This window comes from Bombina bombina, chromosome 4 (assembly GCF_027579735.1).
Source record: "Bombina bombina isolate aBomBom1 chromosome 4, aBomBom1.pri, whole genome shotgun sequence".
Taxonomy (NCBI): domain Eukaryota; kingdom Metazoa; phylum Chordata; class Amphibia; order Anura; family Bombinatoridae; genus Bombina; species Bombina bombina.
The window spans coordinates 582930483-582944947 of NC_069502.1; the positions used below are offsets into that span (position 1 = coordinate 582930483).

Below are 14465 nucleotides of genomic sequence, written 5' to 3' on the forward strand. Positions count from 1 at the left end.
ATTAGCAAGAGTCCATGAGCTAGTGACGTATGGGATATACATTCCTACCAGGAGGGGCAAAGTTTCCCAAACCTCAAAATGCCTATAAATACACCCCTCACCACACCCACAATTCAGTTTAACGAATAGCCAAGAAGTGGGGTGATAAAAAAGTGCGAAAGCATATAAAATAAGGAATTGGAATAATTGTGCTTTATACAAAAATCATAACCACCCCAAAAAAAGGGCGGGCCTCATGGACTCTTGCTAATATGAAAGAAATGAATTTATCAGGTAAGTTCTTACATAAATTATGTTTTCTTTCATGTAATTAGCAAGAGTCCATGAGCTAGTGACGTATGGGATAATGATTACCCAAGATGTGGATCTTTCCACGCAAGAGTCACTAGAGAAGGAGGGATAAAATAAAGACAGCCAATTCCTGCTGAAAATAATCCACACCCAAAATAAAGTTTAATGAAAAACATAAGCAGAAGATTCAAACTGAAACCGCTGCCTGAAGTACTTTTCTACCAAAAACTGCTTCAGAAGAAGAAAATACATCAAAATGGTAGAATTTAGTAAAAGTATGCAAAGAGGACCAAGTTGCTGCTTTGCAAATCTGATCAATCGAAGCTTCATTCCTAAACGCCCAGGAAGTAGAAACTGACCTAGTAGAATGAGCTGTAATCCTTTGAGGCGGAGTTTTACCCGACTCAACATAGGCAAGATGAATTAAAGATTTCAACCAAGATGCCAAAGAAATGGCAGAAGCTTTCTGGCCTTTTCTAGAACCAGAAAAGATAACAAATAAACTAGAAGTCTTTCGGAAAGACTTAGTAGCTTCAACATAATATTTCAAAGCTCTAACAACATCCAAAGAATGCAATGATTTCTCCTTAGAATTCTTAGGATTAGGACATAATGAAGGAACCACAATTTCTCTACTAATGTTGTTAGAATTCACAACTTTAGGTAAAAATTCAAAAGAAGTTCGCAACACTGCCTTATCCTGATGAAAAATCAGAAAAGGAGACTCACAAGAAAGAGCAGATAATTCAGAAACTCTTCTGGCAGAAGAGATTGCCAAAAGGAACAAAACTTTCCAAGAAAGTAATTTAATGTCCAATGAATGCATAGGTTCAAACGGAGGAGCTTGAAGAGCCCCCAGAACCAAATTCAAACTCCAAGGAGGAGAAATTGACTTAATGACAGGTTTTATACGAACCAAAGCTTGTACAAAACAATGAATATCAGGAAGATTAGCAATCTTTCTGTGAAAAAGAACAGAAAGAGCAGAGATTTGTCCTTTCAAAGAACTTGCAGATAAACCTTTATCTAAACCATCCTGAAGAAACTGTAAAATTCTCGGAATTCTAAAAGAATGCCAAGAAAAATGATGAGAAAGACACCAAGAAATATAAGTCTTCCAGACTCTATAATATATCTCTCTGGATACAGATTTACAAGCCTGTAACATAGTATTAATCACAGAGTCAGAGAAACCTCTTTGACCAAGAATCAAGCGTTCAATCTCCATACCTTTAAATTTAAGGATTTGAGATCCTGATGGAAAAAAGGACCTTGCGACAGAAGGTCTAGTCGTAGCGGAAGAGTCCACGGATGGCAAGAGGCCATCCGGACAAGATCCGCATACCAAAACCTGTGAGGCCATGCCGGAGCTACCAGCAGAACAAACGAGCATTCCTTCAGAATCTTGGAGATTACTCTTGGAAGAAGAACTAGAGGCGGAAAGATATAAGCAGGATGATACTTCCAAGGAAGTGATAATGCATCCACTGCTTCCGCCTGAGGATCCCGGGATCTGGACAGATACCTGGGAAGTTTCTTGTTTAGATGAGACGCCATCAGATCTATTTCTGGAAGCTCCCACATTTGAACAATCTGAAAAAATACCTCTGGGTGAAGAGACCATTCGCCGGGATGCAACGTTTGGCGACTGAGATAATCCGCTTCCCAATTGTCTATACCTGGGATATGAACCGCAGAGATTAGACAGGAGCTGGATTCCGCCCAAACCAGAATTCGAGATACTTCTTTCATAGCCAGAGGACTGTGAGTCCCTCCTTGATGATTGATGTATGCCACAGTAGTGACATTGTCTGTCTGAAAACAAATGAACGATTCTCTCTTCAGAAGAGGCCAAGACTGAAGAGCTCTGAAAATTGCACGGAGTTCCAAAATATTGATCGGTAATCTCACCTCCTGAGATTCCCAAACTCCTTGTGCCGTCAGAGATCCCCACACAGCTCCCCAACCTGTGAGACTTGCATCTGTTGAAATTACAGTCCAGGTCGGAAGCACAAAAGAAGCCCCCTGAATTAAACGATGGTGATCTGTCCACCACGTTAGAGAGTGTCGTACAATCGGTTTTAAAAATATTAATTGAGATATCTTTGTGTAATCCTTGCACCATTGATTCAGCATACAGAGCTGAAGAGGTTGCATGTGAAAACGAGCAAAGGGGATCGCGTCCGATGCAGCAGTCATAAGACCTAGAATTTCCATGCATAAGGCTACCGAAGGGAATGATTGTGACTGAAGGTTTCGACAAGCTGAAATCAATTTTAGACGTCTCTTGTCTGTTAAAGACAGAGTCATGGACACTGAATCTATCTGGAAACCCAGAAAGGTTACCCTTGTCTGAGGAATCAATGAACTTTTTGGTGAATTGATCCTCCAACCATGATCTTGAAGAAACAACACAAGTCGATTCGTATGAGATTCTGCTAAATGTAAAGACTGAGCAAGTACCAAGATATCGTCCAAATAAGGAAATACCACAATACCCTGTTCTCTGATTACAGACAGAAGGGCACCGAGAACCTTCGTAAAAATTCTTGGAGCTGTAGCTAGGCCAAACGGCAGAGCCACAAACTGGTAATGCTTGTCCAGAAAAGAGAATCTCAGGAACTGATAATGATCTGGATGAATCGGAATATGCAGATATGCATCCTGTAAATCTATTGTGGACATAAAATGCCCTTGCTGAACAAAAGGCAAGATAGTCCTTACAGTTACCATTTTGAATGTTGGTATCCTTACATAACGATTCAATATTTTTAGATCCAGAACTGGTCTGAAGGAATTCTCCTTCTTTGGTACAATGAAGAGATTTGAATAAAACCCCATCCCCTGTTCCAGAACTGGAACTGGCATAATTACTCCAGCCAACTCTAGATCTGAAACACAATTCAGAAATGCTTGAGCTTTCACTGGATTTACTGGGACACGGGAAAGAAAAAATCTCTTTGCAGGAGGTCTCATCTTGAAACCAATTCTGTACCCTTCTGAAACAATGTTCTGAATCCAAAGATTGTGAACAGAATTGATCCAAATTTCTTTGAAAAAACGTAACCTGCCCCCTACCAGCTGAGCTGGAATGAGGGCCGCACCTTCATGTGGACTTAGAAGCAGGCTTTGCCTTTCTAGAAGGCTTGGATTTATTCCAGACTGGAGATGGTTTCCAAACTGAAACTGCTCCTGAGGATGAAGGATCAGGCTTTTGTTCTTTGTTGAAACGAAAGGAACGAAAACGATTATTAGCCCTGTTTTTACCCTTAGATTTTTTATCCTGTGGTAAAAAAGTTCCTTTCCCACCAGTAACAGTTGAGATAATAGAATCCAACTGAGAACCAAATAATTTGTTACCCTGGAAAGAAATGGAAAGTAGAGTTGATTTAGAAGCCATATCAGCATTCCAAGTTTTAAGCCATAAAGCTCTTCTAGCTAAAATAGCTAGAGACATAAACCTGACATCAACTCTGATAATATTAAAAATGGCATCACAGATAAAATTATTAGCATGCTGAAGAAGAATAATAATATTATGAGAATCATGATCTGTTACTTGTTGCGCTAAAGTCTCCAACCAAAAAGTTGAAGCTGCAGCAACATCAGCCAAAGATATAGCAGGTCTAAGAAGATTACCTGAACACAGATAAGCTTTTCTTAGAAAGGATTCAATTTTCCTATCTAAAGGATCTTTAAACGAAGTACCATCTGACGTAGGAATAGTAGTACGTTTAGCAAGGGTAGAAAAAGCCCCATCGACTTTAGGGATTTTGTCCCAAAATTCTAATCTGTCAGACGGCACAGGATATAATTGCTTAAAACGTTTAGAAGGAGTAAATGAATTACCCAATTTATCCCATTCTCTGGAAATTACTTCAGAAATAGCATTAGGAACAGGAAAAACTTCTGGAATAACCACAGGAGATTTAAATACCTTATCTAAACGTTTAGAATTAGTATCAAGAGGACCAGAATCCTCTATTTCTAAAGCAATTAGTACTTCTTTAAGTAAAGAACGAATAAATTCCATTTTTAATAAATATGAAGATTTATCAGCATCAATCTCTGAGACAGAATCCTCTGAACCAGAAGAGTCATCAGAATCAGAATGATGATGTTCATTTAAAAATTCATCTGTAGAGAGAGAAGTTTTAAAAGATTTTTTATGTTTACTAGAAGGAGAAATAACAGACATAGCCTTCTTGATGGATTCAGAAACAAAATCTCTTATGTTATCAGGAACATTCTGCACCTTAGATGTTGAAGGAACTGCAACAGGCAATGGTACATTACTAAAGGAAATATTATCTGCTTTAAAAAGTTTGTCATGACAATTAATACAAACAACAGCCGGAGGAATAGCTACCAAAAGTTTACAGCAGATACACTTAGCTTTGGTAGTTCCAGCACTAGACAGCGATTTTCCTGAAGTATCTTCTGACTCAGATGCAACGTGAGACATCTTGCAATATGTAAGAGAAAAAACAACATATAAAGCAAAATTGATCAAATTCCTTAAATGACAGTTTCAGGAATGGGAAAAAATGCCAATAAACAAGCTTCTAGTAACCAGAAGCAAAGAAAAAATGAGACTGAAATAATGTGGAGACAAAAGCGACGCCCATATTTTTTGGCGCCAAATAATACGCCCACATCCGGAACGCCGACATTTTTGGCGCAAAAGGACGTCAAAAAAATGACGCAACTTCCGGCGACACGTATGACGCCGGAAACAGAAAAGATTTTTTGCGCCAAAAAAATCCGCGCCAAGAATTACGCAATAAAATGAAGCATTTTCAGCCCCCGCGAACCTAACAGCCCACAGGGAAAAAAAGTCAAATTTTTAAGGTAAGAAAAAATGATTGATTCAAATGCATTATCCCAAATATGAAACTGACTGTCTGAAAATAAGGAATGTTGAACATTCTGAGTCAAGGCAAATAAATGTTTGAATACATATATTTAGAACTTTATAAATAAAGTGCCCAACCATAGCTTAGAGTGTCACAGAAAATAAGATTTACTTACCCCAGGACACTCATCTACATGTTTGTAGAAAGCCAAACCAGTACTGAAACGAAAATCAGCAGAGGTAATGGTATATAAATAAGAGTATATCGTCGATCTGAAAAGGGAGGTAAGAGATGAATCTCTACGACCGATAACAGAGAACCTATGAAATAGACCCCGTAGAAGGAGATCACTGCATTCAAATAGGCAATACTCTCCTCACATCCCTCTGACATTCACTGCACGCTGAGAGGAAAACCGGGCTCCAACTTGCTGCGGAGCGCATATCAACGTAGAATCTAGCACAAACTTACTTCACCACCTCCATAGGAGGCAAAGTTTGTAAAACTGAATTGTGGGTGTGGTGAGGGGTGTATTTATAGGCATTTTGAGGTTTGGGAAACTTTGCCCCTCCTGGTAGGAAGGTATATCCCATACGTCACTAGCTCATGGACTCTTGCTAATTACATGAAAGAAATGATATGTCCAAAGTTGGTGTAAAAATCAAAAAGGTGAAAAAATGTAAAAAAATATAAAAAATATATTAAAAAAATATTTTTTGAAAAGATGAAAAAATGAATAAAAATATATAAAAAATATATGAGTTGTGATCAGCAACCCATATGGAAGGAATATAATATATGTGATAGTGAATAATTCTCGTGAGGTGTACACCTAAAAAGTGTGTATAAAAATGTGTGTATATAAAAGGGTGTGGTAAAAAATGTGTCATAAAAAAGGATTCAAAATCCTGGTGAAATAAATAAAGTCCAAATTGCTCCAAAAAAATGTGTATATAATTCCAAGTATTCCAAATGTGAGTGTAGAAAGTGCTGGGTTGATGTTCCTCTTCTTAAAAGGTTATCAAATGTAATGGGATATCCTCCTGTACCTAAAAAAGTGTACAGAAAATAGACATAGTGCAATAAAATCACTTTAGAATGACAACAACAGTATTCTACTCACCAGATATATTCTGAGCTGCAATACCAGTGTATAGCCAACGCGTTTCGGTCCTCAGGGACCTTTCTCAAGACTGGAGCAATTTGGACTTTATTTATTTCACCAGGATTTTGAATCCTTTTTTATGACACCTTTGTTCCAGTTCTGGTTAGGTCTCCACACCGTCTTGGACTGAGCAAAAGTTTCCTCTTGTTTTGCATTAGAGGAAGTTGATGCCGCACTTGCCTTGAAGTTTCGAAAGGCACGAAAATTAGACTGTTTGGCCCTTGATTTGGACCTATCCTGAGGAAGGGCATGACCTTTTCCTCCAGTGATATCAGCAATAATCTCCTTCAAACCAGGCCCGAATAGGGTCTGCCCCTTGAAGGGAATGTTAAGCAGCTTAGACTTTGAAGTAACGTCAGCTGACCATGATTTAAGCCATATCGCTCTGCGTGCCTGGATAGCAAAACCAGAATTCTTAGCCGTTAGTTTAGTCAAGTGAACAATGGCATCAGAAACCAAAGAATTGGCTAGCTTAAGTGCTCTAAGCTTGTCAAGTATGTCATCCAATGGAGTTCCTACCTGTAAAGCCTCTTCCAGAGACTCAAACCAGAACGCCGCAGCAGCAGTGACAGGAGCAATACATGCAAGGGGCTGTAGGATAAAACCTTGTTGAATAAACATTTTCTTAAGGTAACCCTCTAACTTTTATCCATTGGATCTAAGAAAGCACAACTGTCCTCGACAGGGATAGTAGTATGCTTTGCTAGAGTAGAAACTGCTCCCTCCACCTTAGGAACTGTCTGCCATAAGTCCCGTGTGGTGGCGTCTATTGGAAACATTTTTCTAAAAATAGGAGAGGAAGAGAACGGCACACCTGGTCTATCCCATTCCTTAGTAATAATTTCTGAAAACCTTTTAGGTACTGGAAAAACATCAGTGCACACCGGCACTGCATAGTATTTATCCAGTCTACACAATTTCTCTGGCACTGCAATTGTATCACAGTCATTCAGAGCAGCTAAAACCTCGCTGAGTAACACGCGGAGGTGTTCAAGCTTAAATTTAAATGTAGAAATATCAGAATCAGGTTGCATCATCTTCCCTGAGTCAGAAACATCACCCACAGAAAGAAGCTCTCCCTCTTCAGCTTCTGCATATTGTGAGGCACTATCAGACATAGCTCTTAAAGTGTCAGTATGCTCTGTATTTCGTCTAACTCCAGAGCTATCTCGCTTTCCTCTAAATTCAGGCAGTCTGGCTAATACCGCTGACAGTGTATTATCCATGACTGCCGCCATGTCTTGTAAAGTAAACGCTATGGGCGCCCTAGATGTACTTGGCGCCATTTGAGCGTGAGTCCCTTTAGCGGGAGTCAAAGGATCTGACACGTGGGGAGAGTTAGTCGGCATAACTTCCCCCTCGTCAGATTCCTCTGGTGATAAATTTTTTAAAGACAGAATATGATCTTTATTGCTTAAAGTGAAATCAGTACATTTGGTACACATTCTAAGAGGGGCTTCCACCATGGCTTTTAAACATAATGAACAAGGAGTTTCCTCTATGTCAGACATGTTTGTACAGACTAGCAATGAGACCAGCAAGCTTGGAAAACACTTTAAATCAAGTTAACAAGCAAAAAATAAAAACGGTACTGTGCCTTTAAGAGAAACAAATTTTGTCAGAATTTGAAAAACAGTGAAAAAAGGCAGTAAATCAAACAAAATTTTTACAGTGTGTATAATAAGCTAACAGAGCATTGCACCCACTTGCAAATGGATGATTAACCCCTTAGTTCAAAAAATGGATCAAAAAAACGATATAGATGTTTTTAACAGACACACCAAACTGCCACAGCTTTGCTGTGGGCCTACCTTCCCCAACAAACGATTTTGGAAAGCCTCTGAGCCCTTTAGAGATGTCCTATAGCATTCATGGGACTCCTGGAGGAAGCTGGATGTCTCAGTCTAATTTTTACTGCGCAAAAAAGCGCTACATTAGGCCCCTCCCACTCATAGTAACACAGTGGAAAGCCTCAGGAAACTGTTTCTAGGCAAATTTAAGCCAGCCATGTGTAAAAAAGTTTTATCACCAAAGTATATATAAAAACGTTTAAACATGCCAGCAAACGTTTTATATTGTAAATATAAAAGAGTATTACCTCAGAAAGTAAGCATGATACCAGTCATTATTAAATCACTGTATTCAGGCTTACCTTACATAAATTTGGTATCAGCAGCATTTTTCTAGCATTCACATCTTCTAGAAAATAATTTTAACTGCACATACCTCAGTAGCAGGATAACCTGCACGCCATTCCCCCGCTGAAGTTGCCTCTCTCTTCAGTCATGTGTGAGAACAGCAATGGATCTTAGTTACAACCTGCTAAGATCATAGAAATCACAGGCAGATTCTTCTATTTTTCTGCCTGGGAAAAAATAGTACAACTCCGGTACCATTTAAAAATAACAAACTTTTGATTGAAGCAAGATAACAGCTACATTTCACCACTTTCCTCCATGCTTGTTGAGAGTTGAAAGAGAATGACTGGATATGGCAGTTAGGGGAGGAGCTATAAAGCAGCTCTGCTGTGAGTGATCCTTTTGCAACTTCCTGTTGGGAAGGAGAATATCCCACAAGTAATGGATGATCCGTGGACTGGATACACCTTACAAGAGAAATAATCATTACAATAAATAGAACTTCAACAATATGCAAGTTCATGGTGCCTGAAACATGCTTGCTAAAACAAGATGCACTATACCTGTTGTGGGCTGATATTGTCAAACAAGTATTATATTCTGTAGTCTTGTGTCAGAGTCAGTAAGTGTGATAGATAAAGCCAGTGTTTCGGTATTGTATTATTCTATCATGTTTACCTACATGGTAGCAGAAATAGACCACGGAGCATTAAAACAAACCTCAAGAGTAAGCATGGTAAATAATGCTACACAAAACTAATGTAATTCAGATTAAGAACCACATGTTTTGTTGAATTAATTAAAAAATAATTAAATAAATATAGGTTAAAATAACTGAATCCTGTGACAAACTTTATTGCATAGTAAATGTGGGAAATACATATAGTTGCACAACGGGTCCTACCTGCACATTGCTGGATTTCTTCAGGAGTTCTTCAACGAATTTCCAGTTTGACTCTATCTGGATCTGTAAAACAATAACAGCAACTACTTGGACTGTACAATTCAACCACTTCCTTGCAGATTTCCATTACTCAATTGATGAATCCAGTAATTCTCAGAAATTATATCTTGAGTAAAGAGCACCCCCCAAAAAAAATGTTGATATGATTATAATAATCATTGCTTGTGTATAGCAACCAAGCAAAATGGCCTTATCTTTCTTTACATAGACAGACAAAGTTATCAAAATACTTTATCTTTTATTCCATATCAAAAAACTAAGAAACCTCTCAAGCATCTTTTCTTAAAGCATTTAAGCTCAATAGAAGTCACCAGCTACTCTTGCTAGACCTTTTATTCATAAACATAATTTTGACAGTAGTCTATTAGTAAATGTTATTTATGTCAGAACAAGAATATTGAGTGTATGTGTATATATATATATATATATATATATATATATATATATATATATATATATATATATATATATATATATATAAACATAATTTATGTAAGAATTTACCTGATAAATTCATTTATTTCATATTGGCAAGAGTCCATGAGCTAGTGACGTATGGGATATACAATCCTACCAGAAGGGACAAAGTTTCCCAAACCTCAAAATGCCTATAAATACACCCCCACCACACCCACAATTCAGTTTAATGAATAGCCAAGAAGTGGGGTGATAAGAAAGGAACAAAAAGCATCAACAAGGAATTGGAATAATTGTGCTTTATACAAAAAATCATAACCACCATAAAAAGGGTGGGTCTCATGGACTCTTGCCAATATGAAAAAAATGAATTTATCAGGTAAATTCTTACATAAATTATGTTTTCTTTCATGTAATTGGCAAGAGTCCATGAGCTAGTGACGTATGGGATAGCAAATACCCAAGAGTCACTAGAGAGGGAGGGATAAAATAAAGACAGCCAATTCCACTGAAAAAGGAAATTTATGCTTACCTGATAAATTGATTTCTTCTACGATATGACGAGTCCACGGATTCATCCTTACTTTTGGGATATTATCTTCCTGCTAACAGGAAGTGGCAAAGAGCACAACAGCAGAGCTGTCTATATAGCTCCTCCCTTGACACCACCCCCCAGTCATTCGACCGAAGGTATAGGAAGAAAAAGGAGAAACTACAAGGTGCAGAGGTGACTGAAGTTTTGAACACAAAAATAAATTATGTCTTAAATTGACAGGGAGGGCCGTGGACTCGTCGTATCGTAGAAGAAATCAATTTATCAGGTAAGTTTAAATTTCCTTTTCTTCTACTAGATACGACGAGTCCACGGATTCATCCTTACTTGTGGTATACAATACCAAAGCTACAGGACACGGATGAACGGGAGGGACAAGACAGATACCTAAACAGAAGGCACCACTGCTTGAAGAACTTTTCTCCCAAAAATAGCCTCAGAAGAAGCAAAAGTATCAAATTTGTAAAATTTGGAAAAGGTATGAAGGGAAGACCAAGTCGCAACCTTACAAATCTGTTCAACAGAAGCATCGTTTTTAAAAGCCCATGTGTAAGCCACCGCTCTAGTAGAATGAGCTGTAATTTTTTCAGGAGGCTGCTGTCCAGCAGTCTCGTATGCCAACCGGATGATTCTTTTCAGCCAAAAAGAAAGAGAGGTAGCCGTAGCTTTTTGACCCCTACGCTTTCCAGAATAAACAACAAATAAAGAAGATGTTTGACGGAAATCCTTAGTTGCTTGCAAGTAAAACTTCAAGGCACGAACCACGTCCAAGATATGTAACAGACGCTCCTTCTTAGAAGAAGGATTAGGACATAGAGAAGGAACAACAATTTCCTGATTAATATTCTTATTTGAAACAACCTTAAGGAATCCAGGTTTAGTGCGCAAAACCACCTTATCAGAATGGAATATAAGATAAGGCGAGTCGCATTGTAACGCAGAAAGCTCAGAAACTCTTCGGGCAGAAGAGATAGCAACTAAAAACAGAACTTTCCAAGATAGAAGCTTAATATCTATGGAATGCATGGGTTCAAACGGAACCCCTTGAAGAACATTTAGAACTAAATTCAAACTCCAGGGCGGAGTAACAGGTTTAAACACAAGCTTGATTCTAACTAAAGCCTAACAAAATGACTGAACGTCTGGGATATCCGCCAGACGCTTATGTAGTAAGATTTACAAAGCAGAAATCTGTCCCTTTAAGGAACTAGCTGATAATCCCTTCTCCAAACCTTCTTGGAGAAAGGACAACATCCTAGGAATCCTGATCTTACTCCATGAGTAGACCTTGGATTCACACCAATAAAGATATTTACGCAATATCTTATGGTAAATTTTCCTAGTGACAGACTTTCGAGCCTGAATCAAGGTATCAATGACCGACTCAGAGAATCCCCGCTTAGATAAAATCAAGCGTTCAATCTCCAGGCAGTCAGTTGCAGAGAAATTAGATTTGGATGTTGGAACGGACCTTGAATGAGAAGGTCCTGTCTCAGTAGCAGTTTCCACGGTGGCAGAGATGACATTTCCACCAGATCTGCATACCAAGTCCTGAGTGGCCAAGCAGGCGCTATCAAGATTACCGAAGCCCTCTCCTGTTTAATACTTGCAATTAGACGAGGTAGGAGAGGAAAAGGAGGAAACACATAAGCCAGGTTGAACGACCAAGGTACTGCTAGAGCATCTATCAGTACTGCTTGAGGATCCCTTGATCTGGACCCGTAACAAGGAAGTTTGGCATTCTGACGAGATGCCATCAGATCCAATTCCAGTGTGCCCCATTGATGAATCAATGCCGCAAACACCTCTGGATGGAGCTCCCACTCCCCCGGATGAAAAGTCTGACGACTTAGAAAATCCGCTTCCCAGTTCTCCACTCCTGGGATATAGATTGCTGATAGATGGCAAGAGTGAGTCTCTGTCCATTGAATTATCTTGGAAACCTCTATCATCGTTATCATCGGTTTTAAGATAATTGTTTCATGCATTGCTAAATGTGCTACAACACCTGCTGCTTCTAATTCCCAGTGTGCACAATATCTGCATGTTCGACCATACAATCATGCCGCTGCCCCATACCTCAATGTCCCACTCCATTCCAGACGCTAGTCCCATGGTAGTCATTGTTATGACTAAAGAGGGGAATTGTCAGGTAATATTACTTACTTGCTCTGCACACATTAACTATGTACTTATTCCACACCACTCGTAATATTGCTAACATTATCTGCTAACATATTTTCTGTCTTATTCTCTGTCTGTTCTGCCTGAGTGTCACACCTGCATCCTGTAGCCTAACTACAATGCTCATCCTGTAGCCTAACCACAAAGTTCAGAGCTAAGTTCCATGACTTATATGCTGCCTACATATTTCCTGTAACTGCAAACGTACATTTTTCTTTCTTTTTCTTACAACAAATATTATCTTGTATTATGATATGTTATGCTATGTGCCAAATAAGGGTATAAGGAAGGATATAACAGTATTTGCTTAGCCAATAATATTTTGTTACGTATCGGATGCCTGCGTGCACCTACTAGTATATCAGTTGCTGCAACACCCATAATAAACGAGCATTTGCTAATGACAAACCTGCCTGGTGTGTTATTTTGGTGATTGTTCCCGGGACCCGCAAGATCTCTCTTTTTCTCCAAGACTCAGCATCCAAGAATTGTCCCAGGTATTATTCCCTGATCCTAACAAGAACCAAGTTCTTTACAATACCCTCTATTCACAGACAGAACGAGACTCCCACTTCAAATCCTCAGGAAATAACAAACTTTTGCTCAGTATTATGAGAACCTATATGATGGGAAAAAGGTGTCCCTCAGGGGATCTCACTCTGCAGACAAAAGATCTTCTAAGGCAGGCTAATCAACCGGTAATTCAGGATTCAGACCTCGCAAAACTTAATGAAGACATCACAGCCATGGAAATATTAACAGTAATTAAAGATCTTAAATCAGGAAAAGCTGCAGGCCCAGACGGTCTTACAGGGGAATATTACAAATTATTATTATTTAGGAAAGAATTAATGCCCCATCTACTAACTTTTTGTAATAAGATCCTTGCGGGAGGGGAACTGCCTCGGGACATGATACAAGCTAAGATAGTGGTAATACCCAAAGCAGGGAAAAACCCAAAATTTTGTCAAAACTATAGGCCTATTTCCCTGATTAATACGGATCTTAAAAAATTCACAAAAATTATGGCAAATAGACTTAAATTGATCCTGCCCTCACTGGTTCATAAAGACCAAGTGGGGTTTATTAAGGAGCGGGAGGCCCCGGACAATGCGATGAGAATCTTGACCCTAGTAGATTATTTAACACAGACTAAGACGCCATCCCTACTTTTATCATTCGACGCAGAAAAGGCGTTTGATAGGGTAGATTGGAATTTTATGTTTAGGGTACTAGATAAAATGGGATTCAGGGGAGCCTTTATAAGGGCACTTACAACCATATACTCAAGACCGACGGCTGTAGTAGGAGCAGCAGGGTACATTTCAAGGTTCATAGATAATTTAAATGGGACCTGTCAAGGGTGTCCACTCTCACCGCTTTTATTTGCCATTAGCATTGAACCACTCGCAGCGCTCATTAGACAATCGGTAGATGTGACGGGGGTGCAGATAGCAAGTGAAGAATATAAACTGACACTATTTGCTGATGATGTCTTATTAACTTTGACCAGACCTTTGATCTCCTTACCTAACTTGTACAATATCCTGGGGAAATCTTCAGAGATTTCGGGATATAGGGTTAACCTAGATAAATGCGAAGCTCTGAAGATATGTCTTCCACCTCATATAAAAAAACCGGTAGAACTAAATTTCAATCTTACATGGGCAAAAAGCCACATTACATACTTGGGGGTTAAGATTAACAGTACTTTCTCAGATCTATACAGTTTAAATTATGTACCTAATTACAAAGCCATTAGGAGGGACCTTAATAACTGGAAAAAAGGTAGATTTTCGTGGTATGGGAGACTATTTGGCTATAAAAATGAATGTCCTCCCCAGGATCTTGTACCTTTTTTAGAGCTTTGCCGATTGGGATTCCCCTGACAGACTTA

The 14465-nt window shown here is 38.9% G+C and overlaps 1 protein-coding gene across 1 annotated transcript in view; it reads right to left on the reverse strand.

The window, feature by feature from the left end:
• Nucleotides 1–14465, reverse strand: part of MMS22L (MMS22 like, DNA repair protein) — an 881591-nt gene that overhangs the window by 598079 nt on the left and 269047 nt on the right. Inside the window, exon 15 of the mRNA XM_053712068.1 lies at nucleotides 9355–9417. Coding sequence (XP_053568043.1) covers nucleotides 9355–9417 — 63 coding nt within the window. The remainder of the gene's footprint in view (nucleotides 1–9354; nucleotides 9418–14465) is intronic.